General features: G+C 43.5%; 1 protein-coding gene across 13 annotated transcripts in view; it reads right to left on the reverse strand.

Moving 5' to 3' along the window:
* Positions 1 to 25,106, reverse strand: part of LOC139583966 (protein-methionine sulfoxide oxidase mical3a-like) — a 155,487-nt gene that overhangs the window by 87,946 nt on the left and 42,435 nt on the right. For all 13 annotated transcript variants that reach the window (XR_011676653.1, XR_011676652.1, XM_071415431.1 and 10 more), the window contains exons 3-6: positions 1,624 to 2,017; positions 1,196 to 1,403; positions 873 to 989; positions 558 to 659 (exon numbers count right to left, since the gene is read on the reverse strand). Coding sequence is in view for 11 of the 13 variants with exons in the window: in XM_071415431.1 (XP_071271532.1) it covers positions 558 to 659; positions 873 to 989; positions 1,196 to 1,403; positions 1,624 to 1,911 (715 nt within the window). In the remaining 2 variants the exon portion in view is untranslated. The remainder of the gene's footprint in view (positions 1 to 557; positions 660 to 872; positions 990 to 1,195; positions 1,404 to 1,623; positions 2,018 to 25,106) is intronic.

Below are 25,106 nucleotides of genomic sequence, written 5' to 3' on the forward strand. Positions count from 1 at the left end.
AAAAGAGAAGAGGCGAAATGAAGGTGGTGCTTGTTAGGCTTTGATGCACACGGTCATTGACTAACTATCAATGTAACTGCAAGACTTTTTAATAACCTCATGTAAGGTTGCAGGCTGAGTACGGACACTGTATGAAGGGACTACTGGCTAGCCCTGAGGGAAACTGCTTCCCCTCCCCTCTAGAGAGAATCTCTAAAGCGGTTTCAGCAGGCACCAGCAGCAGCAGAGGAGAGGGGTCAGAGCAGTCCACACACTACAGGGCTTCCAGTGCTGCTGAGGGATGTTAGCTCATACAGGAAACAGACAGCCAATTCACAGGTTCCTGCTCCGCTCCAGTGAGAGGCCACGAAGGATTGCTCTCTGAAAACGGATGGAATGAGGGAGGGCCGGGAAGTCTCACATCACATGTGCACAACATGAGGCAGGAAAAGAGGGAGTGAGAGGAAAGGAGAGAGGGTTGGACCCGTAAACCAACCACAGGTGTGTTTTTGAGGGCTTCAGTTCTCATGGTGTTATACACAACAAATTGAACCATGTGTTTCTTTGTTGCTTTTTACCTGCCAGCGTGTTTCTTCTTCCGTCTGCCCCAATGATGACGTCAAACTCCAACTCGTTGACTGGGTGTGTCCTGGGGTGGACCTCAGCCCTCCACCCTATCCCTGCAAAAACACACCATGGGAAAAATAAGCAAGACAAGACATGTAACGTTGGGGGATGAGAGAGAGCTCTCTATTAGCACTGTGGCATACAGTAACAGTACAGTAACACATGGCCCTTCCTTGTTCCCATAAATGTTTGGATGAAGAGCAGTCATGTCATATGACATGGGTCTTAATGCAGTCATTAGAGCAGTCACTTCACAAGGGTCCTACTCTCGTTCTCCTGGTCCTCGGGGGGCTCGATGAGACCCTTGAACTCCACGTTGACGTGGATCTCGATGCCCAGGAGCAGGGCCACCTTCAGCAGCATCAGTTGGAGCTGGCGGATACCTGCACAGAGAGTCAGACAAATTAGAGGAGAACATTAATTAGCTTCAACAAATGAAAAGACGGCAATGTTACAGCTAATCTATGGTCCTGGAAAGCACCAGAAGTCTTCTCCTCATAGATGACAATGCTGTACACAGTAACACATGAAATCATTTTCTAAAAGACAGAGAGTAGGAAATGGGAGTAGGATAGTCTTATCCACTCACTGATATGGTCGATGGCTCCGGCGCAGAACTTTCCGTGGAATTTCTTTGCCCCGAGGCCCCTGAGGTCCTGGATGGAGAAGGGCCACAGGTGGAGCACGTTGTTCCTAGAGAAAGCATCTCTCTTCTCCAGCAGCACCACCTTGGCCCCCAGGAAGCCCAGCTCGATGGCCGTCCGCAGGCCACATGGTCCCGCCCCGATGATCAGACACTAACGACGGGGAAAATGTAGCATATACAGTACTAGAGCTGGCTGATATTAAGATATTATCGAATACTGACGAAATCAATTATTGCAAAATATTACAATATTCAACAAGGGCAAAGAGACAATATTACAATGTGGATATGGGCCCAACCCTATTATATACAGAACAATTCTCTCTGAGGTAATTTGAACAAGGATATGAGACAGAAAAAAAGTCACATACCTTGGAGTTGGCACATGCTCGTCCCTTCTTGTACTCCTTCTGGCCGGCCCGCTTGTCTAGCTTAACCCAGAGTGCCTTGGCCTTCCAATAGTTGAGCCTGGACTTGAGCTTGTGGTAGAAGATCCGGTACTCGCAGGGCTTGAGATCCAGATGGTCACAGAGCTCCTGGAAGGCCTTGAGCGTGCCCTTACAGGTGGATGCCTGGGTGAAGCGGTCAAACATTACGTGGGCAGGGTTCACCCGCTCCCCTGTGGTGGTGAAGCCTCCAGGATCCCCCATGGTCCCCATGGACCTGCAACCCTCTCAGGGGCCTCTGGTCAGGCACCAGCCCCTGGCTCTAGCACGCACTCCGCTCTGGTGAGGCCTTTAGCTCCCTGCCTCAAGCATCTTCGTTCTGTCAGGGAGCGAGAAGACAAGCACAATTATTACTGAGTTAGGAGAATGTCTGCATATTTCACAAGGTCATCAAGACCTATTACTGAGGCTGATTTGGAACTTCCTTTTTTTTGTTTACTAGGCAAGTCAGTTAAGAACAAATTCTTATTTACAATGATGGGCTACACCAGCCAAACCAGGGCCAATTATGTGCCACCCTATGGGACTCCCAATCACGGCCGGTTGTGATACAGCCTGGAATCGAACGAGGCTGTCTGTAGTGACGCCTTAAGCGTCTTAAATGATCTTCAATAGGAACTTGCTGGACATACCACAGGTGACAGTGTAGACTCTCTCCTTTATGCTGTTCTATTAATAGTCTATAAAAAGGAGTGATCCAGCAGGATCTAATGGGATATCACGTTCCGTTCCTGCAGGATATCAAGTCCACTGCATCATAAACAGGGTATGGAAGATTGGCCTAATCAGCTATAAATGCCAAAACATCAACAGCAACAAAATATCCATAGGCTGATTGTACATGAGAATTTGAATTACTACAATCAACCTGTTCAGCCTTTGACTGACCCTTCCTTGCCTTTCCTCTCATCACAAGCATTAAAAAAATTAACATAAAATAAATCAAAACAAGAGCAACAAGGCAGGTAATGCATATACTGAACTGATTTGCAGTTAAAAAAAATTAACATAAAATAAATCAAAACAAGAGCAACAAGGCAGGTAATGCATATACTGAACTGATTTGCAGTTAAAAAAAATTAACATAAAATAAATCAAAACAAGAGCAACAAGGCAGGTAATGCATATACTGAACTGATTTGCAGTTAAAAAAAATGTCATTTTAGTCTGTTCCACTCAACATGTTGATAAGCTAGCCATTATGTTGGTGAAATCCCTCTGTGATCAATTACACGACAGCCTCTTTGACATAAATGCAATGCTTGTAAGGGAGGTAGCCTACCTAGCTAGCCAACCAAAGAGTGGTTACCTCAGGTCTTTGTTGCAGTGCCAGTGCTTCCTGACTGTTTTTTGCTGACTGTGTTTGCTGATTGGTGAGGGCTTCTGTGGCCACAGGACCTTAACCCTGTTATCTAGGAATGAGGCCACTGCCACCGGAGACAGGAAGTCCACAGAACACACAGTGCATGGCACGCCGCTTTCAGTGGTACAGGATTTCAGACTCAGACTCTGGACACAGGAAGTTTTTCCTTCTGTCATCCCAAAACATTTTAATAAAAAAAGAATAATAACCCATTCATTCAGCTTGTGGTGGTTTAATGGCATCAACAGTAGGCACCAGGCAATGTCTCTTGTTTATGAATGTTCACTTTCCTCTGTTTGTTCACCTGCTAAAACATGCAGTGTGGTTTTAAAATGGTCTTGTTCTAGTCCTTTCACCTCAGGGGAGAGTTCCCTCACACATGTTGGTGTCTATAAATCAGCTGTCAGGTCTGGAATGCCTCTCTGTCTACTCTCTTCAAGACTGGATTAAAGTATAGACTGTGCCCTTTAAAAACAGCCATAAGCCATATTTTACTAGTTCAATGCAGTGCACAGACATGCTAAAAAAATGAAGAAAAAGCATGAGCAATGCAAACTGGTCAGCAGTGAATGAAAGGCAACAGCTCTGTACTCTACTCGGTTTAATCCAACCATTTTTCTGAGCAATTGATGAGTTGGTGGGTTTCAGGTTTCCCCCAATTTTTTCAGGTTTTCACTCTCAGAATCACACTTTTTTCATAGAAAAACACAATTGGATGTTCTAAGTAGGCTACACAATGCTATGTGATTTAAAAAAAATAAAAAATTGGTACCTACCCTTTAATTCAAGTGCACATTCACCTAGCACTGTTGTTCGGTTAGCTGTGTTTCTGTAGCGCACATGTGATGGAGTTTGCAAAACAAATGCCCACTGGATTAATTCAAATAATCCTGATATGATTCTGCCAGGTATGCTAGGACAGCAGAGTCCCTGCCCATCTTCCGAAAACATCCGAAACCCTACCTCTACAAAGAGAAGCCCACGGCCGTTCTATTCATTCTATTTCTATGGCAGAACATGCAGTCAGGAGCTTACATGTTACTGTTCAAAACGGTTAATACGATGACCGCGGTCATTTGGCTGGCCAATTACAGTCATCCAAAATTCCATGACCATCACAGCCCTAGTGGTGGCAACAATTTAGCAGCAGCGGTGTGCCACAGCTAAATGAATACAGGGGGAAACACTGCTGACCTAGGACCTGTCAGTGTCAGACAAGATTAGATTGTGAGGCAGGTACATGGGCTCCAAATCGCTGTTTCGCACCCTGCCAACTCCTCATCGCTGTCAAAACAACTAGGCTCTGGATTTGGCTCTCCCTCCCAGCTCTGGAAGCGCAGCACAAGCAGAGTTGGCCTCTCCACATTGGCCCCCTTATCCCTTTCCTCGACACCACCTCCATGCTTGTGCTCTCCCTAAACACCTCAAAGGGCCCCTTGAGAAGGCTTTCTGCACCTGTGGGTTCAGTCTGTGTGGGTTCACCTGATGATGTACACTAGCCACCTGCATAGGTGGACTGGTTCAGTTCCTCCCTGTAACTTGGATAACCTCTGAAATATACCAGCAGCAGACTAGAACTATATAGTAGAACTATGAACCAGGAAGTATCTATTTCTGGGATTCTCAGTTCATACAAGGTGTACGTTTCCTCAAACTGAATGTAGTGGACCTTCAAAAACACCTCTGAAGTTAGTCCTCAGGTTCCAAAAATAAATGTCTGTGTGCCCTGCCTGCCCTCTATGGGAGAGTCTCGGCTGAAAACAGGGCTCAGAATAAGACTTTAAACAGCACGAGAGGGGAGAGGAGAACAGTCCCACTACTGGAACACTGAGGTCAAGAAGAACCAGAAAAGCAGAGTAAACATTTCCCAGATTCCAGTGGACAAAGTATCGACAAAGTATCTTGGTCTCCTTGTTTGCTCTGGCAGGACAATATCACCCTTTTGAGGCTGGCTGGAATTGAGCCGAGCCTGAAAGTTAACTTTAGAAGCGCTCACTGTGGTAATTCCCACACTGACTCACTGCTCACAGGGACTGAAGGATTTACTCTCAAGGTCCTGGAAACCCAAAGAGCGAGGCTCTAGTCTGGAGGAGGACACATCATGCGAGATCAGAGGAGGAGCAAGGAGCACTCCCCCAGAATCACAGCCCCGTGGCACACTTCACCTCACTACAACCCAGAAATGACTCAAGTTTGGGCGGGGTGGGGGGGTTGGCCGGGTGATTCAAGCCAGACAGTCAACACAGGATGTGCCATGTCACCGGTGTGCAGTATGCTACAGTGTGCTTCCAGAGAAGACTATAATTAGATGGGCTAGAGCAATGTGGATACTCATATTATCCACGCCACAGGAAATGCTATGCATGCATCTCTGTTACATAGAGTAGGTATAAATAAAACTCAGCACATTAAGAACTAGCCTATCACATTTCAGTGGCGGGAACTTTTACGGCACCGTTTACGAATGGGAGAAGGGCATTGACATTAACAAATCATGGACATTATAGAAATAGCTAAGTGACATCTAGAGTGAGAAAGGGTGGGATGGGAGAGACAGGAATGGGCCACTCAATGCAAACAATTCAAGCTTTTCCAAAGATGAAGCCTGTGAATCAAGATGTTTATTGTGTAGGTCTATTCCGGTGTCCTTAAATCAGACTCCCCAGCACAGTGTTTCTATGGGTAAGAAACAAATGAAATACAAAGAAGCAGCAAAACATCATTTGCATCATTCTCTGCCTCACAAAGCAAATATGTTGTGGGATATGGACAGATGGCAGGCTTTCACATGTACAAATAGCACACGCACACACGTTAGCTCAGACACACACACAAATTTAAAGGGTACACACGCAAGCAAATGAACACTTTCATATGGAGGTTGGATTACATCACTCTGGTTAGCAAATAGAGCGGATTACATGTTTGAATGGACATTCGCTGTCCATTGGTTGTTTGACATTTAACCTTTATTTAACTAGGCAAGTCAGTTAAGAACAAATTCTTATTTACATATGACGGCCTACCCTGGCCAAACCCTAACAACGCTGGGCCAATTGTGTGCGCCGCCCTATGGGACTCCCAATCATGGACGGTTGTGATACAGCCTGGAATCGAACCAGGGTCGAACTAGTGACGCCTCTAGCACTGAGATGCAGTGCCTTAAACCACTGCGCCACTCGGGAGCCAAAACATGGGGTGGACTTTAGACATTCATTCATGACATATATTCTGTCGGTTCAAAGAGGATCTTGGAGAGATGGTCTGAGGTCCCAGACACAATAAACAGAGGATCTTGGAGAGATGGTCTGAGGTCCCAGACACAATAAACAGACTAAGTGCTCAGGCTTCAACCTAAGACTAAGTGTTCATTCTCCACAGCAGATGATCAAAGCCTTTAGACTGAGAAAGGAGCAAAGAAACCCTCAATCATCCAATTTCTCCCTCCTCCTTTACCACCTCCTCCTTTTCCAGATTCTGCTTCCCTTTGTCATTCCCCTCTCTCCTCTCTTTTTCTTTGTTCCAGAAAGAAGCGTTCTCCTGGTGAACTCTATGACGGGAGCCTCCAGAGACTGTTCCGGAAAGGGCTCCCCATGCTCCAGACACTCTGCTGTCTGAACTAAAACACAGCATGATGACGGCATGATGTCATCCCCTCCACAGAGCAGTCAGGTGGTGTAGATGAAGTGAACACCACTCCTGGGGGACCAGATGGACCTGGGTAATCACAGTGGTACAGCTAGTGTGTCATCACACAATCATCTCTGCTGATCTTCTCTTGGTGCTCCTGGGATGAGGCTGTTTAAGGTAGAGTAGTCTCAGTGACAGACGAATAGCTAGTCAGCACATGCAAAATGTGGTTCTAGAGGGACTGGGAACTGATGCAAAATTGGACAAAGAAGGGATAAATTAGGACGGTCAGGACACAAAACATGGTTTCATTCTTGCTCACATTAGGCCTATGACTGTCCTTTTCTGAGCAAAAAAAATGGTTTTATTTTCATTGTTGGACATAAAAGACAAACAAATTATTTATTTTTTAAAGCAGGAAATCAACTCCAAGTAATTTTAATGTAAGAAATCTGTTCCCAAGTATTCCCACGCATAATAGAGACACACTTCATCATATACAAACATAAGCAAGGTTTGAAAGGATTATGTTTTAGTCAAACATATCTGTTTGGGATTCTTGCGGTCAATTTGCAGTCTACAAATGATTTGTAATCATGTTCCTGCCCACCGACCAATTATTTTTATGTAATAAAAAAATATATATATCTAGTTGGTGATCCCTGATATACAAGGTCAGTTCCAATACCATATTTACAATGTGCAGGGATACTGGAGTGATGGAGGCAGACATGTAAAGGGATAAGATGACTAGGCATCAGGTTATAAGATAAACAGAGTAGCAGCAGCTTGTATGCGTTATGTAGTTATGGGGCACATACAGACTATGGACCTGGACATACAGTACCATACTACATAAGTTCTAAATCATTCTTTGCACAAGTCGCTTTTACTGGACCTTTACTGGGCTTTCAAAGGGAAACCCAGGAGCGAGCTCCCCAGTGATGCGAGCCTACCAGACGAGCTAAATGCCTTTTATGCTCGCTTCGAGGCAAGCAACACTGAAGCATGCATGAGAGCACCAGCTGTTCCGGACGACTGTGTGATCCCACTCTCCGTAGCCGATGTGAGCAAGGTCAACATTCACAAAGCCGCAGGGCCAGACGGATTACCAGGACGTGTACTCAAAGCATGCGCCGACCAACTGGCAAGTGGCTTCACTGACACTTTCAACCTCTCCCTGGCCGAGTCCGTAATACCTACATGTTTCAGACCACCGTAGTCCCTGTGCCCAAAAAAGCACAGGTAACCTGCCTAAATGATTACAGCCCCAGGGCACTCACGTCGGTAGCCATGAAGTGCTTTGAAAGGCTGGTCATGGCTAACACCATTATCCCAGAAACCCTAGACCCACTCCAATCCGCATACCGCCCCAACAGATCCACAGATGACGCAATCTCTATTGCACTCCACACTGCCCTTTCACACCTGGACAAAAGGAACACCTATGTGAGAATGCTATTCAAATCAAATGTTATTAGTCACATGCGCCGAATACAACAGGTGTAAACCTTAGTGAGATGCTTACGTACGAGCCCCTAACCAACAACACAGCTTTAAAAATACAGATAAGAATAAAAGTAACAAGTGATTTAAGAGCAGCAGTAACAAAAGCGAGACTATATAAAGGGGGGTACCGGTACAGAGTCAATGTGCAGGGGCACCGGTTAGTTGAGGTAATATGTACATGAAGGTAGAGTTATTAAAGTGACTATGCATAGATGGTAACAACAGAGAGTAGCAGCTGTATAAAAGAGGGGGAGAGGCGGGGCAATGCAAATAGTCTGGGTAGCCATTTGATTAGATGTTTAGGAGTCTTAGGGCTTGGGGATAGAATCCGTTTAGAAGCCTCTTGGACCTAGACTTGGCGCTCCGGTACTGCTTGCTGTGCGGTAGCAGAGAGAACAGTCTATGACTAGGGTGGTTGGAGTCTGACAATTTTTAGGGCCTTCCTCTGACACCGCCTGGTACAGAGGTCCTAGATGGCAGGAAGCTTGGCCCCGGTGAAGTACTTGGCCGTTCCCACTACCCTCTGTAGTGCCTTGCAGTCGGTGGCTGAGTTGTTGCCATACCAGGCAGTGATGCAACCAGTCAGGATGCTCTCGATGGTGCAGCTGTAGAACCTTTTGAGGATCTGAGGACCCATGCCAAATCTTGTCAGTCTCCTGGGGGGGGGAATAGGTTTTGTCGTGCCCTTCTAATTCCTGGCAATTTAATTAGACGTGATATCTTCTGAATTGGAAAGCAATTGTTCATTAAATTCATCCAAACCTGGACTATGGATTTGTTAGGGAACTCAGTCACTGACAAACGGGGAAAAAATGAATTAGCCTACAGTAGTAACTCCAAATCTCTTAACTACTCATGGGGAATATTTAGCAGCAACAAAGGATTACTCTTAACACATTTCTATTAGTAACAGGAGCCGTGTATTTTGATTGTGTGGCTGGTGTGTGTTTGCTTTGTGGTGTTATGCCTCCAGGTGCTCGATTACAGGAGCCTGCCAGGCCAGTCAGTCACCTGGATTAGGCTACCTCTCAAATCTCAGCTCAGACACCACATCCCTCCTAGCTTCTAACATGTCTTGTTGGTAGTGGATTGTGAGTATGTCATAAATTCACTTGGTTACATGGTTCCAGGATATTTGACTATCTTTCAAAGCATTTGCATACTTTACTGCAATAGTAGGGTGTGTGGTGGCATATCTCCAGGTACTCATTAGATTAGATGCCTAAAAAGCCCAATCTGAAACCTGGGCGCAAACAGAGCTGTAAAGCCAATAGTTTCCTAGTTTCCAAGGCTTAGTCATGTCAACTGTGGAATGGTGGAGCAGTAGAGGAGGAGGCCTCAGACCAGGAACATGTTTGCTTTTCATCATCTGTAATCCTTTTGTTTGAGAAAGAGTCACTTATTATGTGGGCTGAGCCATAATACTCCTCCTTACCAATAATATTACAACACAGACTCTCTCTGTTGGTTTCCATAGGGAAATATCTCACTTGCCATTCAGAGAGGATTCAAGTTTCCCGTGACCATGTTCATGATACAAACAAACACAGAATGTTAAAAGGATCCCTGGAGGCTTTTACCTCCCTCTCGCCACTTAGGCTAAAACGTACGATTGATAGGTTAGAGGTCCACACATGAACAGTAGCTAGGTTACATGCCACAGTATTATGACATATCTGCATAACACAAAGCAGCTAGTCTAAACTCCATTGGCTTTCATAGTGGTCATGCATGAGAACCTACAGCTCTCTGCACTCTACTCCATTATTGTTCGTCATATTAATTACAAAGCCACTGTTTAAACTTTGGAGAGCCTCAGCAAATAGCCAGAAATCCAGGCCGCTTGGCTGGGCGCTAAAGATAACAGCAAATGGTGCAGTAAATCATACAATCTTAAGAATGAGGAGTGAACTGCACTGTAAGATTTCATGCATTTTAGGGTGAACTGCAAGATTTTGGGATGTCAAAATCCTTGCAGAATTTGTGGTTATGACCGTCCAGAGCCAAATGTGTCGTCTCCTGCCACGAAGATGGATTTTCTAAGTAAGAGATCTTAAAAGCAGCAAAATTGTTGGAGAATAAATAAATAAATGCAGTCAACTCACAATGAGTCATGGAAAGTTCAATGGATGTTTCAGTAGGTCCCGAATATGAACAAATGTCCTGCATTACAAACATTGGCAAAAGGACAATGTAAGTCTATTGGGGCTATCAAGCTGACAATGTTATTCTCATTGGAAAGTGATATTTCAACGATGGTAATTCCATGACAACAGGGTCATGATCAGTAATGTAGCGACTAGCATTTTACTGCTCAGGCCTCCGACATGTCTGTCCCGTGCCACACACAGTCCCAGAGCACAGCAGATACATAATCCTGCAGCCTACTGTTCACACACACACACACACACACACACACACACACACACACTAGCTTTAATCCCGCTGCGTGGGTGGAGTTATGAGCAGCTCAGAGGGTAGAAAACCAGTGGACCTATGGTCCATCATGGAAGGACCAGAAAGACAGAGGGAGGCAGGCCCCACCAGCCCTCTGCCCCCAGGGCCCTGGATTTCTGGGCCTGTGACCAGGGCAGCTTTGACCCGTTGGACCCCACCATGACATGTGACCTCAGGTCATATGGACAGACAGGCGGTAAAACAGCTGTTGCCCCAGCAGGCCTCCAGGCAGCACTGGAGAAGTCTCCTCTCACAGACTGTTTGAGAGAACCAGGTCCAAGTTCACTTCATAAAGCCAGGAATAGCCAGATTCAAGCTAATGTTTGAGCTCAAAGAATCTCAGTCTTAGCACACTCATTTGTTGGGATAAGTTCTTGACATGTCACTAAGGAGTTGTCTTAACAAAGAGTAGACACAGAAGATGACGCTAGGCTATATCCCCTTCTGGGAAAAATGGGAAAAACCTGCTAAAGAATCTCCCCTCACCATACCTAAGCAGCATTGGAGTGTTAGGCCACCTCTCATTAGAAAGCTTCAAGCCATTACCAGGCCAGGCCAACTTGGCCAAGAAGGACAGGAGAAGTGGGAAAGGACTGGTTTAACTTGTGAATGGCTTTCCTAAGAGTAAGAGACTTGCTGCCAGCTGCACTCAGCGCAGCACCACACATCCTGAGCCATAGGAAGAGAGGCTTTCCTGTGTGAATGGAGCAACGCTGCTGTCGATTAATTCAAATGGGAAGGTAACCAAACCCCTGCACTGTGCAGAGCCATGAAGCACGCTGATAGCTTTACCTGAAAGCATGAAAACAGATTCCTATTGAATTACACTTGAATCCCAAACTGACTTTACGGGCTGCAGGCGCTAGTTAAATTGGCGCTTGGCCAAACGTGGTGTGAAGAAGCCTTCCAGGTGACAAGTTGGTTCTTCACGTTTTCTGTCGTGAATGTAACTCTAGAGTTTTGGGTGTTTCTGTACATCTGCACTAAGTTGATTTCAAGTGACTGAACATGATAGAGTTTTGACTTGAGAAAGTGATCCTATATCAAATGTAATCTCACAATGGAAGAAACATAGGCATAGGCCTTGTGGTCTTGATAGCTGTCACAGGGGTCAGGAAAATCAGAGCATGCAGTTTTGCACCTGGAGAAAATAATCCACATGATCTTTAACAAAATATCGGATAAATAGTCGACCTACAAAACAAAGCCTCAATCCTAATCAATCTGTGGAGTCCCACTCATTGACTCGCACGCCTGTAGGCCTATTCCTACTACCATCTCCCTCTGCCTGCCCCCTCGCCTGGCATCCCCCACTACTGTCGCTAAGGAAGTGAGGAACAGGATGAGGGGTGAGTGAAAGGAAGTGACAGTGTGCTTTGATGAGCAGTGGACGACAATGGGGGGAGAGGGTGGCAGTGGACTGGCGCTGGGGGAAGGATATCTCTGAGACACACCATGGTGGGCAGAACACAAAACCCTGAGGGAAGGAGGGATGGGCCACCATGGACATGGAGGGAAAGTCTGACATTCTGACAAGCAGGGAAATTTCTGTTAATCTGTTCCATTATTTTATTTTCTTCAGATAAGAAGGTAAAGGAGCCAGGGGCACCTTCAAATGCAGAGAGTTAGGGAATGTGAAATATGGTGGTTTCAAGAGGCAAAAGGTTTACTAGAGAAGAGGGGTTGGAGTTAGAGAGGGGTGTGGTGGGATTAAAAGTTGCAGCTGTTTGCAATATAGCCTGATCGAAAAATCACATTCACCTTATAAAGTGTTCTCTTACATCAAGGGCGGAACATTTTAAAAGAAAGTGAACTGAAAAAGTGTTGGATGCATGTGACCTGACAGGTAGCGTCGGCCTCCATCTTGAAGGGTATATCTGCTGTGTACTAAACCCTGGGCTGGCACTGCTCCCTGGCGTCTCTGTGCACAGGCATGCTATATTAAATCATGTAGTCTTCAGGGTTTGTCGTTTAGATTTCATCAAAGCACACATAAATATCAACCAGGGTATCTTATTAAGAGGTGAGGTCACTAAGCTTAGTGGTATAGTATATAGTACATTCCAGCATGGCATTGACTAATGACAGTATAACAGAGGTAATTTCAGGAGTCACTCCACCTGCCAGCACAGGTAAGTCCACTCCTGCAGAATACTTTCACTGACATGTACCCTGCATTCCAACAGGGGAAGTTATATTGGACTTATACGACTTATATTGGAAAAAGCTCCCGCGCCTTGAAAGTACGCCTTGAAGAACATAATTCCAGTATTTAGATGTCAAGATAATCACCACGCCAGTTGCGAGACACTTTATAGAACAAAATTATTCTATTAATGAATTGCGGTGTCGGGATGGAAAAAGTTAATCCTCCACGTATGTGATTACGACAACAAATTACTCCAAAGAGAAGCCATGTGGATAGACTGTATAAAATAAATTCTGTATCACCACATGGTTTAAACAAAGAATTAGATTTCAAATTTAGACTTATACAAGAACACTGTCCATATCAGATATTGCATGTCGTTTATGAGTTAACCCCACATATTTATGAATGACTTTAGCCTGATGGTCTTTGTGGTAAGCCATTTATTTATAAATTTTTATTTCACCTTTATTTAACCAGGTAGGCTAGTTGAGAACAAGTTCTCATTTGCAACTGCGACCTGGCCAAGATAAAGAAAAGCAGTTCGACACATACAACAACAGAGTTACACATGGAATAAACATACATACAATCAAAAATACAGTAGAAAAACCTATATAAAGCATGTGCAAATGAGGTAGGATAAGAGAGGTAAGGCAATAAATATGCCATGGTGGCAAAGTAATTACAATATAGCAATTAAACACTTGAATGGTAGGATGTGCAGAAGATGAATGTGCAAGTAGACATACTGGGGTGCAAAGGAGCATGATAAATAAATAAATACAGTATGGGGATGAGGTAGATTGGATGGGCTATTTATAGATGAGCTATGTACAGGTGCAGTGATCTGTGACCTGCTCTGACAGCTGGTGCTTAAAGCTAGTGAGAGAGGTAAAAGTCTCCAGCTTCAGAGATTTTTGCAGTTCGTTCCAGTCATTGGCAGCAGAGAACTGGAAGGAGAGGCGGCCAAAAGAGGAATTGGCTTTGGGGGTGACCAGTGAGATATACCTGCTGGGGCTTTAACTAGCAGAGACTTGTAGATGACCTGGAGCCAGTGGGTTTGGCAACGAGTATGAAGCGATGGCCAGCCAACGAGAGCGTACAGGTCGCAGTGGTGGGTAATATATGGGGCTTTGTTGACTAAACGGATGGCACTGTGATAAACTGCCTCCAGTTTGTTGGAGGTGTTGGAGGCTATTTTATAGAGGACATCGCCGAAGTCGAGGATCGGTCGGATGGTCAGTTTTACGAGGGTATGTTTAGCTGCATGAGTGAAGGATGCTTTGTTGCGAAATAGGAAGCTGGTTCTAGATTTTATTTTGGATTGGAGATGTTTAACGTGAGTCTGGAAGGAAAGTTTACATTCTAGCCAGACACCTAGGTATTTGTAGTTGTCCACATATTCTAAGTCAGAACCGCCCAGAGTAGTGATGCTGGACGGGCGGGCAGGTGCGGGCAGTGATCGGTTGAAGAGCATGCACTTAGTTTTACTTGCATTTAAGAGCTGTTGGAGGCCACGGAAGGAGAGTTGTATGGCATTGAAGCTCGCCAGGAGGTTAGTTAACACAGTGTCCAAAGGGCCAGAAGTATACTGAATGGTGTCGTCTGTGTAGAGGTGGATCAGAGAATCACCAGCAGCGAGAGCGACATCATTGATGTATACAGAGAAGAGAGTCGGCCCGAGAATTGAACCCTGTGGCACCCCCATAGAGACTGCAAGAGGTCCGGACAACAGGCCCTCCGATTTGACACACTGAACTCTGTCTGAGAAGTAGTTGGTGTACCAGGCGAGGCAATCATTTGAGAAACCAAGGCTGTTCAGTCTGCCAATAAGAATGTGGTGATTGACAGAGTCGAAAGCCTTGGCCAGGTCGATGAATACGGCTGCACAGTAATGTCTCTTATCGATGGCAGTTATGATATCGTTTAGGACCTTGAGCGTGGCTGAGGTGCACCCATGACCAGCTCTGAAACCAGATTGCATGGCGGAGCGAGGTACGGTGGGATTCGAAGTGATCAGTAATCTGTTTGTTGACTTGGCTTTCGAAGACCTTAGAAAGGCAGGGTAGGATAGATATAGGTCTGTAGCAATTTGGGTCTAGAGTGTGTCTACCCCTTTGAAGAGGGGGATGACCGCGGCAGCTTTCCAATCTTTGGGAATCTCAGACGATACGAAAAAGAGGTTGAACAGGCTAGTAATAGGGGTTGCAACAATTTCGGCAGATCATTTTAAAAAGAGAGGGTCCAGATTGTCTAGCCCGGCTGATTTGTAGTGGTCCAGGTGTTGCAGTTCTTTAAGAACATCAGCTATCTGGATTTGGGTGAAGGAGAAATGGGGAGGCTTGAGCGAGTTGCTGTGGGGAGTGCAGGGTTGTTGACCGGGGTAGGGGTAGCCAGTTGGAAAGCATGGCCAGCCGTAGAAAAATGCTTATTGATATTCTCAATTTTAGTGGATTTATCAGAGGTGACAGTGTTTCCTAGCCTCAGTGCAGTGGGCAGCTGGGAGGAGGTGCTCTTATTCTCCATGGACTTTACAGTGTCCAGAACTTTTCTGATTTTGTGCTACAGGATGCAAATTTCTGCTTGAAATAGCTAGCCTTTGCTTTCCTAACTGCCTGTGTATATTTGCTCCTGACTTCCCTGAAAAGTTGCATATCACGGGGGCTATTCTATGCTTATGCAGAACGCCACAGGGTGTTTTTGTGCTGGTCAAGGGCAGTCAGGTCTGGAGAGAACCAAGGGCTATATCTGTTCCTGGTTCTAAATTTTTTGAAAGGGGCATGCTTATTTAAGGTGGTGAGGAAGACACTTTTAAAGAATGACCAGTCATCCTCTTAAATAATACGGGATGAGGTCAATATCCTTCCAGGATACCCGGGCAAGGTTGATTAGGAAGGCCTGCACGCTGAAGTGTTTTATGGAGCGTTTGATAGTGATGAGGGGTGGTCGTTTGACTGCAGACCCATTACGGATGCAGGTAGAGGCAGTGATCGCTGAGATCTTGGTTGAAAACAGCAGAGGTGTATTTGGAGGGCAAGTTGGTTAGGATGATATCTATGAGGGTGCCCGTGTTTACGGATTTGGGGTTGTACCTGGTGGGTTCAATGATAATTTGTGAGAGATTGAGGGCATCAAGCTTAGATTGTAGGATGGCCGGGGTGTTAAGCATGTCCCAGTTTAGGTCAGCTAGCAGCACGAGCTCTGAAGATAGATGGGCGGCAATTAGTTCACATATGGTGTCCAGGGCACAGCTGGGGCAGAGGGTGGTCTATAGCAAGCGGCAACAGTGAGAGACTTGTTTCTGGAAAGGTGGATTTTTAAAAGTAGAAGCTCGAATTGTTTGGGTACAGACCTGGATAGTAAGACAGAACTCTCATGAATTGATATAAAGTATCCAAGTGAGAGGACACCTAAGGCAATTGATTCATGAATTGCCCTTTGTGCCAGCTTCCATACAATTGTGTATTTCTTTGTGACTAACTTGTATACAGGGAGACCAGAAAAGCCACATCCCTGATTGGCAGATGATTGGCAACCCTGATTAGAAGCACCTGCTGCTCATCGGTTGTTCCCTACAACTGCTGTTTTGAATTAAAATAAAATTTTACCAACACACAGAAGGCTGTAAAGCCAAAACTTCTGTGTACACTATCCCTGATGGAGTGAAGATATAAAAAAAAAGACAAAATTAAGTAAGCTTTATGCAACATCTTTTTGAGTGTGGAACCATTACACTTTTGTCTGTCTGAAGTTCAAAGCTTCCAATGCTATATTGGACTTAAGTGCAATATTTTTGTGTATGAAATATGTGATGAGAAAAACATCATGCAATCAAATAAAAATAAACTAATTGCACACACACTTGGTAATTCAAAGAGATTATGAAATGCACAATGAATTTCATTCTCCACACACAATTGTGTTCACTCAAACAAATGATGTGCAATTTTGCAAGCACCAAGTTAAAAATCCAGGGTTACATATTAGATAGATTTGATCTATTCAATAGCCCTTTAACATCTGGTGACATAAAATAGCTTTTGTATGGAAATGTGCCCGAGTGACCCCTCATCATAAAGGTGGACACTCCTTTGACCCAAATAACTATAGACTTAAAGTGCATTCGAAAAGCAATCAGACCCCTTCCTTTTTTCCACATTTTGCCACGTTACAGCCTTATTCTAAAATTGATTCCCTCAATCTACATACAATAAATACCCCATTATGACAAAGCGAAAACAGGTTTTTGGAAATTTTGTGCAAATGTATTAAAAAAATTTAAAACTGAAATACATTATTTACACAAGTATTCAGACTAGGGTTGCACATTTTGGGGAAAATTCAGAGGTGGAAACTTTCCGTGGGAATTAACAGGAATATATGTGAATTAACGGGAATATATGCAAATTAATATTAATACCATTTAAATATAGATGTTGTTTGCATTGGATATATTTACCATATCATATGGAGACAGAAACAAACGTTTTACCTTATCATAAGTAGACATAATTGCAAATGATTAAATCCTTCTAATATAATTTTTTTTTTTAACAATTTACTTACAAATTGAACTTTAATTAAATGAGTTGACTTCACATGGGATGATTTCACTGAACAACAAAAGGGAATATTGAATGATTCCCAATGATCCATCGCATCTCCCAAAAACGTTTTCAACATACATCTGTAAAATGATAGTCTAGAAACTAAAGCTTTGGTTGTCTTCCTCTCACACTTCCAATTTTTCAACCCTTGTATTGGTCAGCCTGTTGCGTGCTTTGGTGTGTGTGTTCGCAAACAAGGACCAGTTGTGCTCTGAGGTGGCAGATGTCGGTGGGATTTGCCAAGAACCTTGCCCTCATCCAGGCTAAGGTGGCGAGACACGGTACTGATGACACCATAGGCCTGGTTGATCTCTGCACCAAACAGGATGCTCTTGCCAGCATACTTGGGGTCCAACATGTACGCTGCGGCATGTATGGGCTTCAGGCAGAAGTCTTCACGCTTTTTGATGTATTTCAGAACTGCCGTTTCCTCTGCTTGGAGCAGCAGTGAAGTGGGCCATACAGATTTATTTTCTTACATCTGCAAGCAAGTCTGAATATCATACAGGATGGCATTGTCTCCCTCAATCCGTGAAATGGCTATAGGTTTCAGGAGTTTCAGGCTGCTTACCGCTCTCTCCCAAAATACATCATCCAGGAGGATCCTCTTGATGGGGCTGTCCATATCGGCAGACTGTGATATGGCCATTTCTTGGAGAGACTCCTTCCACTCCAGGAGACTGTCAAACATGACGACAACACCACCCCAACGGGTGTTGCTGGGCAGCTTCAATGTGGTGCTCTTATTCTTCTCACTTTGCTTGGTGAGGTAGATTGCTGCTATAACTTGATGACCCTAAACATTTCCTTGGCTCTCGTAGAGTTTATCCATTGTTTGTAGTGCCATGATGTCCTTAAGGAGCAGATTCAATGCATGAGAAGCACTGCCAATGGGTGTGACGTGAGGGTAGGACTCCTCCACTTTAGACCAAGCAGCCTTCATGTTCGCAGCATTGTTTGTCACCAGTGCAAATACCTTCTGTGGCCCAAGATCATTGACGACTGCCTTCAGCTCATCTGCAATGTAGAGACCAGTGTGTCTTTGCTCTTGTAGAATACTGGTTGAGGGGTGGAGTTGATGTAGTTAACTATTCCTTGCCCAAGAACATTCAACCATCCATCAGGGATGATTGCAATACAGTCTACTTTATCTATGATTTGCTTGACCTTCACTTGAACTCTGTTAATCTCTTCCAATACACATGGCATGTGAGCATCAGAGGTGAACCAGTTGCACACACAGCTCGAGCAAGACATTCATCAGCATTTCTGACTACATTCCTCCATTAAGTCAAAAAAAATCTGATTCCAGGAGGACCATGAGCGGTTGCTATCGATAAGGTGTCTGATTCAAAATGTTCACCTCAAATAGAAGTAGAGGGACTTTTGTCAGAGGTTGCTTGTTGTGAGCAGGCGCTGAGGAAACTTTATGCACTTGGCCAGATGATTCCGCATCTTTGTTGCATTCTTCACATATGACTTGACACAGTATTTGCAAATGTACCCAGCTTTTCCTTCTACATTAGCTGCAGTGAAATGTCTCCACACATCAGATAATGCCCGTGGAATTTTCCTGTAAAGATTAGAAAAAATTGAGTAATATTTTTTTATAATACAATTCCATGTACAGATAAATAGTTAAGCAGTTCGATTAAAACAACTCATTTTGTAAGTAACATGTTTTAAAATGAAATGGAAATGTATGGAAACAGGTGAATTAACACTCAGTTAGCAGTCTCAGCAAACTAAAACCCACATGGTAGCAAAAACTAACTAGCAGAAATTTCAGTTAGAAATTATTTAAACACACTTTGATGTAGGCTACTATTTACTAGATAACAAAAAATCATGTATGTCATAAAATATATTCACCCCACCCAAAATTGTAATCAAAACTTACCAGGAAGCATGTAGTCCTTTGCTCAGACAGTGTAATCGTGTGGCCTCAATAGCATCTCATTAGTGTGCAAGATTTTAAGAATCAGCTGTACATGTGATGAAGAGTGCACTGCACATGTGATGGAAGAATGTACTGTGCATGCAGAGGGTTGCAATTTCATTGAATTGGGGATAGTTTAACCAAAATATGCCACAAGACCTAGAATTGCCTTATGTGTCTCCCACAAAAAAAGGTTCACTGTTATAAGCTAACTTTTATGAATGTAAGCAAAATTCCCCAAATTCCAGGGTTTAACTTCACTAGGGTAGGGGGCAGCATTTGGAATTTTGGATGAAAAGCGTGCCCAAATTAAACTGCCTGCTACTCAGGCCCAGAAGATAGGATATGCATATAATTAGTAGATTTTGATAGAAAACACTCTATTTTAACAGTTTTGGAAACTTTAATGTCTGTGAGTATAACAGAACTGATATGGCAGGCGAAAACCCGAGGAAAATCCAAACAGGAAGTACTATTATTTTGAAAGGCTGTTTTTCAATTGAAAGCTTATCCACCATACAAAGACTTAGGACCCAGTTCACGAGCTCTGTGGCTTCCTCTACATGTGGCCAGTCTTTAGGTATTGTTTCAGGCTTTTACTCTTAAAATTGAGGGAGATACAGCACTTTCAATCAGTGGCCAGTGGAAATTTCCATTAATCAGCCATGCGTCTGATCGGGAACGCGCCTTACTTGTTTCTCCTTTCCTATTGACGAGCTTTTGTCCTGTTGAAATATTATTTATGACAAAAACAACCGGAGGATTGATTTTAAACATCGTTTGGCATGTTTCTACTAACTTTTATTGTACTTTTTAAAAAACTTTGTCTGGACTTACTGGACAAAACACGCAAACAAAAAAAGGGAGGTTTTTGGTCATAAAGAGGGACATTATCGAACAAAACAAACATTTATTGTCAAACATGGAGACCTGGGAGTGGCACCAGATGAAGATCATCAAAGGTAAGTGATTAATTTTAATGCTATTTCTGACTTTTGTGATCCTCTCCTTGGCTGGAAAATGGCTGTATGGGTTTCTGTGGCTAGGTGCTGACCTAACATAATCGCAAAGTGTGCTTTCGCCGTAAAGCCTTTTTGAAATCTGACACAGCGGTTGCATTAAGGAGAAGTTTATCTATAATTCCATGCTTAACACTTATATCGTTTATCAATGTTTATGATGAGTATTTCTGTTATTTGATGTGGCTCTCTGCACTTTCACCGGATGTTTGTTTGAGACAATGCATTTGACCATAACGCGCCAATGTAAACTGAGATTAAACTGATATAAAAATGAACTTTATCGAACAAAACATACATGTATTGTGTAACATGAAGTCCTATGAGTGCCATCTGATGAAGATCAAAAGGTTAGTGATTAATTTTATCTCTATTTCTGCTTTTTGTGACTCCTCTCTTTGGCTGGAAAAATGGCTGTATGGTTTTCTGTGACTAGGTGCTGACCTAACATAATCGCATGGTGTGCTTTCGCAGTAAAGCCTTTTTGGAAATCGGACACTGTGGTTGTATTTACAAGAAGTTTATCTTTAAAATGGTGGATAATACTTGTATGTTTGAGGAATTTTAATTGTGGGATTTCTGTTTTTTTTTTAATTTGGCGACCTGCAATTTCACTGGCTGTTGTCGAGGTGGGAGGCTAGCATCCCACTTGTACCAGAGAGGTTAACTTCCAATGAAAAATGACTGAGTTGCTTCCGTCTGGCCCCTCTACCATAAAGGCCTGATTGGTGGAGTGCTGCAGAGATGGTTGTCATTCTGGAAGGTTCTACCATCTCCACAGAGGAACTCTGCAGCTCTGTCAGAGTGACCAAAGGGTTCTTGGTCACGTCCCTGACCAAAGCCCTTCTCCCCCAATTGCTCAGTTTGGCCGGGAGGCTAGCTCTATGAAGTCTTGGTGGTTCCAAACTGCTTCCATTTAAGAATGATGGAGACCACTGTGTTCTTGGGGACCTTCAAAGCTGCAGAAATGTTTGGGTTCCCTTCCCCAAGTCTGTGCCTCGACGCAATACGGTCACAGAGCTGTACAGACAATTGTGTCGACCTCATAGCTTGGTTTTTGCTCTAACATGCACCTGATATAGACAGGTGTGTGCCTTTCCAAATCATGTCCAATCAATTGAATTTACCACAGGTCTACTCCAATCAAGTTGTAGAAACATCAATGATGATGAATGGAAACAGGATGCACCTGAGGTCAATTTCAAGTCTTATTGCAAAGGGTCTGAATACTTACGTAAATAATGTTTTTAATACATTTACAAACATTTCTAAAAACCTGTTTTCGCTTTGGTATTATGGGCTATTGTGTGTAGATTGATGAGGAAATGTTTTTATTTAATCCATTTTAGAATAAGGCTGTAACGTAACAAAATGTGGAAAAATGGAAGGGGTCTGAATCTTTTCCTGACTGCACTGTATAGACCTTTAGGATAATTATGAACGTGGTTTCATTTGGAAATTACTAACTTTTTGGGCACGCTCAGGTTGACTTTCCCACAAAATCACCCATATCCAGAACAACTGACAATATGTACTGCTCTCAATGGGAAAGCACACATTTTCATTTTTTTTTTTTAAATGTAACAATATAATTAATTGATACTAGTTTGGTACTGGATAAGAATACCTCAGTGTTTCTTGACATTATCAGTTATTACTTCGACTGCCACATTAACTGCATGGTAGGCTACTTGAACAAGGTGTGTCCTTTTTTCATGAGTCAAAAGCATACTTGACTTAACACAACAACAAAAACGGTCTTGACTGACCTCATTTGGAACACTGGGTCGATTTAAAAATGAAAGATGGTGGCTTGCTCAATAAATTCCTGAGTTAGCCGTTCCAAAACATAACAGTTACCGGCACAGACATGAGCATCAGACTTAAGAAGACATCTCCTTTTAAGGCAAACCAAACACACAAGACCAAGTTTCCATTTGAAGTCCATTGTGTCAGTTAGGGAGTGGGTTTGAAACGGTCAGTAGCCTACAGGGATGGAGTCAAGTCACCATGCTTTTCAGGGAAAATCTGACAGGAGTTGACTTTAAAAACTTCCTTTCATCTCCCTGGTGTTTACCTCCATATCCCACGCAGTCACTTTCTGTGGCCACAGAGGTCAGAGGAACGCAGGCAAGCTCCCTCTCCCTGGTCATATTCATTAGGGTGCACGGTCGCAAAACATTTTGCAATAGAAGAAAAATGGTGTTTCAGTCCGTTTTCCCTAATGAACACGACCCCTGTGTGAAGTGGCATGGCGGGTGGGGGGGGGGAGAGATGTTTGAGTAAGCCTGCTGACTTCCTCCTGCCCTTCCTCTGACTGCATCATGGTTAGGCTTGGGCGGTATACCGTATACCGGGGTATTTGGAAATAACCACGGATGGATTTTCAATACTGTCAAGCGTTGAAACTATTTATTTGAAGTCTTTCAATACATTTTAATATTTGTAGCTATTTTAAGTAAATACCTGCAGTCATCTTGTGCAATGCGTTAGGAGAAAGCAGAGGTGTCGACTATTTCCCCAGCAGAGTTGATCCAGTCAGGTGTATGTTTGTAAATAGCACAATAGAGTGATCAGGGACGTGCAACTATAGTTTTCCTTCACAGAAAATAGCTTCTGTTGTCATCTGATGAAAATGAAGTGCAACGCTATTTGGCTGGCAGCAACACAAGTAAATGAGCTAATAATGAAAAAGCCTCGTTTTTTTTGCAAAAACAATGCATGGCCATCATATTTCTAATGTGTAGGCCTATCATTGAAAAAAATGTAGCCCGCTACATTTCGTAATGTTTTGCTTAAAAAGTTAATTCAGCATTTTACTGGAGAAAAATAGGCTGGCTACACTGAGAAAAGTAGCTACACATCAGCCAGAGCACTGTCTGCTGATAGAATGCCCATTTGTGAATTCTCATCCAGTTTAGAAGTGCAACTGAAGCAGAGAATTAGTCTAATGCCGAGCATAAATTATAATAAGAAGCATTTTAGATCTTTGTTTACAAAACGCAGCAAGATATTTCTTACGTGTTTAATCTTTTTTCCCTGTGTGAAAACGCAGAATTATGCATTAGCAAGTTTAACCAGGGGTCGTGTTATCGAAGTGGCTGAATTAATAAGGTGACGGTGCATCGTATGCTGTTGCGTTATGCCGTGTTTAAGAAGGCAACGCCCTTTGGATGAGTTATTTGTACAGCTGCCACTGCTATCTTGATTTCCTTGTGTTTTTTCTCCTCTCTCTGCCTTTCTGCTCCTCCCCTCTCTTTTCCAAGCAGAGCAGGCAGGCCCCTTGTCCTAGTGCCTCCAGACTACACAAAGACACAGCGTGTAGACATGCTGCTGGAGAGCCAGTACTGCATGCGTCAACTTTGTTCATTTGTACATCTCTCGTTCACATTTGCTTGCAAAATGTCCGAACTTAACAAAAATGACATTCGGTAGCTCCTACCTATATATGTATACCTTTATGAGCTGGATTGCAGGTCTTTTTTTGTCAGCATTCTGGTAATAAACACCCAATGGGCTTTAAAAAAAAAAATGCCACACCCTTGTGTACTAAACTTGTAAAACCGTAAATCCCGGGTGAGAGAAGGACGGTATGACAATATGAAAATCTGGATAGCGCCCAACCCTAATCACAGTCTTTAGGTAAAGGTAATGCAGATCTACAGTAGCACAGATCAGAGGAGCCTGGGTTAGGTGCATTAACCCAGACACCACTGCTAGCATTATAGCAAAATCCACATTACTATGCACACTGAGGCCAGACCTTTGCTCTTCTCTAGGATCACCAGAACATACAGTACACAGAGGGCCTGGCAAAATGCAACACATGGAATCCATAATCAAAATCAATGATGTAGGCTAAATGCACTGGATTACTCCGCTAAGAGGGAGTAAGAGCCCATTTCTCCAGAGGAAATGTGTGTCAGGTGGAGACCTTATCACTTAGCCACAGACTGACTTTTGCGTACGTGCTGATGAATGGTCAAATCTGGGTCAGATGAAGTCATGTGAAGTACATTAGACTAGTGTTGTTGGCATCAGTGTACAGTCAATCAACAAAGATCAATGCAAGACAGAATTGTCAAACATAGAATGAGGTTATTCTGTTGTCATTGTGCAATATTTCCCATTCATTGTACCTAGGGACTTAAGTGCTTTGCAGTCAGTTTCCCTCCTGTCCTGAATAATAACATCTTCCAGTGTTTCAGAGTAACCCTGTTGTTGACCGGCACAAGTCAATTTGAGATTCCTAGCTTTGAGCAAGAAAACAAGTACAAGTTGCATAAGAAGCCAGCATACACCTCTTCCTCACCATACTGTGGTCTCAAATAGAAAACAGAGACATGAGGACAGCAGTGACGTGTATTCATGGATGCCAAGGGAAGCCAGGCTTCCCCAAAACATTGAGCAAGAAAACAAACAAATTTATGCTCTTCAATTCGCAAAAGGCTGATTGTACTGTATCTCACCGGAGAACGCATCCGAGCTAAATAAACAGTGCACCTCTGTCTCAGACGCTGTCTGGTTAGAAAGAGTATGACATTGTTTTCAATGCTACGAGTGGCAACAATGTTTAGAAGATGTTATTGCGAGTGTAGCGAAATGCACGTGTTTCTAGCTCCAACAGTGCAGTAACATCTAACAATACGCACAATCTAAAGTAAGTGAATGGAATTAAGAATATATAAATATTTGGATGAGCAATTTCACAGTGGCATATAATAAGATGCAG

The sequence above is a fragment of the Salvelinus alpinus genome, chromosome 9 (genome assembly GCF_045679555.1).
Source record: "Salvelinus alpinus chromosome 9, SLU_Salpinus.1, whole genome shotgun sequence".
Taxonomy (NCBI): domain Eukaryota; kingdom Metazoa; phylum Chordata; class Actinopteri; order Salmoniformes; family Salmonidae; genus Salvelinus; species Salvelinus alpinus.